At 40.7% G+C, this 2609-nt stretch overlaps 2 protein-coding genes across 2 annotated transcripts in view; one reads left to right on the forward strand and one right to left on the reverse strand.

Annotated features, from left to right (window-relative positions):
* LOC106809492 (cysteine protease ATG4B-like) overlaps positions 1 to 1828 on the reverse strand; it is a 9942-nt gene extending 8114 nt beyond the window's left edge. Inside the window, 1 exon segment of the mRNA XM_014812579.1 lies at positions 1546 to 1828. Coding sequence (XP_014668065.1) covers positions 1546 to 1655 — 110 coding nt within the window. The 5' untranslated portion in view covers positions 1656 to 1828.
* The window catches only part of LOC106809490 (proactivator polypeptide-like), a 9659-nt gene continuing 8117 nt past the window's right edge, over positions 1068 to 2609 (forward strand). Inside the window, exon 1 of the mRNA XM_014812578.1 lies at positions 1068 to 1199. Within this exon, the coding sequence (XP_014668064.1) occupies positions 1163 to 1199 (37 nt within the window). The 5' untranslated portion in view covers positions 1068 to 1162. The remainder of the gene's footprint in view (positions 1200 to 2609) is intronic.

Genomic DNA, 2609 nt, shown 5'->3' on the forward strand with positions numbered 1-2609 from the left:
CGCAATCAACAGAGCGTCCCATTGCGCAATCAACAGAGCGTCCCATTGCGCAATCATGCGTGTACGCGAGTCGCGCGATCACTGTGTGAGTGGATGTCGTGTCCGGATGCGTAGCCTGGAGGCTAGGCGACCTGTTCCGGACGCGTAGCCACTGCGTACATCGACTTGACACTTGTTCATGTTGTTGTGACAAGAGTGGTAAATGTAATCCCTCACGACCTAACGACCTCATGACCTCACGTACGAGGGCCTAATGACGTCACATCTCCTTTCGGCAACGCTTCTCTAGTATCCCGTCTCATCTGGCCGTCAGACTCACAACAAAGATCATGAACGACCGTAGCTCTAGTACTATAGCCGCTTACATTAACTGCCGCTGCCGGGCTATAGTACTAGAGCTAGAACGACCGTAAATAAAGTTTGTTTACATCAATAATTCGCTGTCCTGATGTATCCTCTCTTATACCAGCTACAATAATATAGCCATGCCATTAAGCACTTGATTATACTATATTATTTCAACATCATCTCATATAGAGATTATATACCAGCTCCTCAGGAGATCCTCTTCAACTTTGTGTGCATTGGCACATTTCCATTTGCATCAACCCTAAATACGTACAGATACGAAAGCTTCCATTTTAGATGTTAGTGTTTGGTTCTTCTAAACATCGAAATGAACAAAAAGGCATCAAACGGTTCCCAAAACACCCCCCCCCCCAAATGACACCGAAAAGGACTGAAATTTACGAAAACGCCAAAAGACACCAAAAGTAATTAGTACACTTGACTGTTGTTGGTGTGTATGTAATATATGTGAGATTAAATTTTTTTTTTTCGAGTTTTCGAGTACATATACTATGTTTCTTCCTTATTCTTCTTTAGGCTATACAACATCAACATGTGCTGCACTGCTTTAAATTACTGCACTCTAGTACCGAATTATACCACGAAAATTTCAAAAGAAGGCTTTTCCGAAAGACACAATAGTGCACATTTTTGGTACGTTTCGGTAATTAGATGGTTCCGATACTACACGGCCACAAGGGGGCAGTAGCATTCAGTGTTTTCATCGATCACGTGCCCTATGACTAACCAAAAACTTGACTGAAGACGAACCTTTTCTGACGTAGCAAGAAAGTTTACTGTGAAATATTTAAAAATGAAGCTTATATTAATTACATTGCTGTGTTTGGCAGGTGAGTGTGTTGTTACGGGTGGTAAAAATGGTACTGAAACTATAGTAAGGCCATCACGCAGTTTGTAATTGCCTAGGCTACTTACACTTAGCTTTGCCAAGGTGAAAACCAAATCATTTTCGATTTTCGCCGCTGTTGTTTTGGTACAAGTAGCGTTTACACACCCATGTCGTGAGTTTGGTTAGGGTTAGGGTTAGGGTTAGGGTTAGGGTTTTTAAACCTGGGGTTGTCAAATAGGAATGGGCCGTTGTTTTTGCCCCACTACTACACTACTCACTAGATACAATAATGTAACCCAACAAGAGTAGGTGTTACTTGTACTACTCTTGTACTTCTGCTGTTGTATTGGCTGTTGCTATGTGTGCTCTCTTCCCGCTCGCAGGCCGGCTGGCTGTTGTTATGTGTGCACTGTCCCTGCTCGCAGCCCGGCTGGCTGTTACTGCATACGCACTCCATGCTGCCAAGCACCGTCGGCTTGGTGCAACACGGTGTGAGAGTCCGCTACCCTCTGATGATAACCGTCTAGCTGCACTAGCTGGGATGAAAGATATATTATTACGCTGTGGCTATATGCCTGGCAGCGAATTTTTTTTTCCTACACGTTATATCCATTGGGCTCCTCTGATTGGCTGCTTGATTTGCTTTGACTCAACAAACCTTCAAAAAAAGAGAACAAACGCCATTTACAAATATTTGTTTTAATTTATGATTGGTAGATAAGTACGTTTTCTGATGTATTTTCTATGAAAAACACAAATTTTACTCATTAATATAAAATATAATATTACTATAATTACAATTCTTTGTGTAAATGTGTTATTTTCATCATAATCTTAAGTTATGAGAGGGTTAGGGTTATATGTCTGATATATATATATCTCATTATATATCTGGGTTATATGTCTCATATGGTCTGGGCTCTCGTAATACTACATACGTACGTATACATACTCGTACTATAGAGTAGCCCTTCACTCCGTCGCAGGCAGGAGAAAGGAGCTATTAAGGGCTATAGACTAGTACTAGAGCTATACGTACTCGTTGACGCTAGACTGAGCAAAAAGTAAACAAACCTTTGTTATTAAACGACACGTATGTGTTAGTACTTGTTTACATTTAAAAATACATGTACACAAAGAATTGCAATTATAGTGACATTATATTATGTTAAAATGTGTTTTAAGTTTTTCAAAAAAATACACCAGAAAACTTTTTTCTCAGTCTAGCATCAACGAGTACGAGTACGTATAGCTCCAAGAAACGGTATTGCTAGGGTTAGAATACCCTAGTAATAGTAGTATATTGACCCTGTATAATTGACGTTATAGTCACACAGCCTGGTCTGGTTAGAGTACGTGTAGCTCTCTAGTACTATAGCCCTTCGTTCCTTCCTCCTGCGACGGAGCGAAG

Source organism: Priapulus caudatus, unplaced genomic scaffold (genome assembly GCF_000485595.1).
Source record: "Priapulus caudatus unplaced genomic scaffold, Priapulus_caudatus-5.0.1 Scaffold358, whole genome shotgun sequence".
Classification (NCBI taxonomy): domain Eukaryota; kingdom Metazoa; phylum Priapulida; class Priapulimorpha; order Priapulimorphida; family Priapulidae; genus Priapulus; species Priapulus caudatus.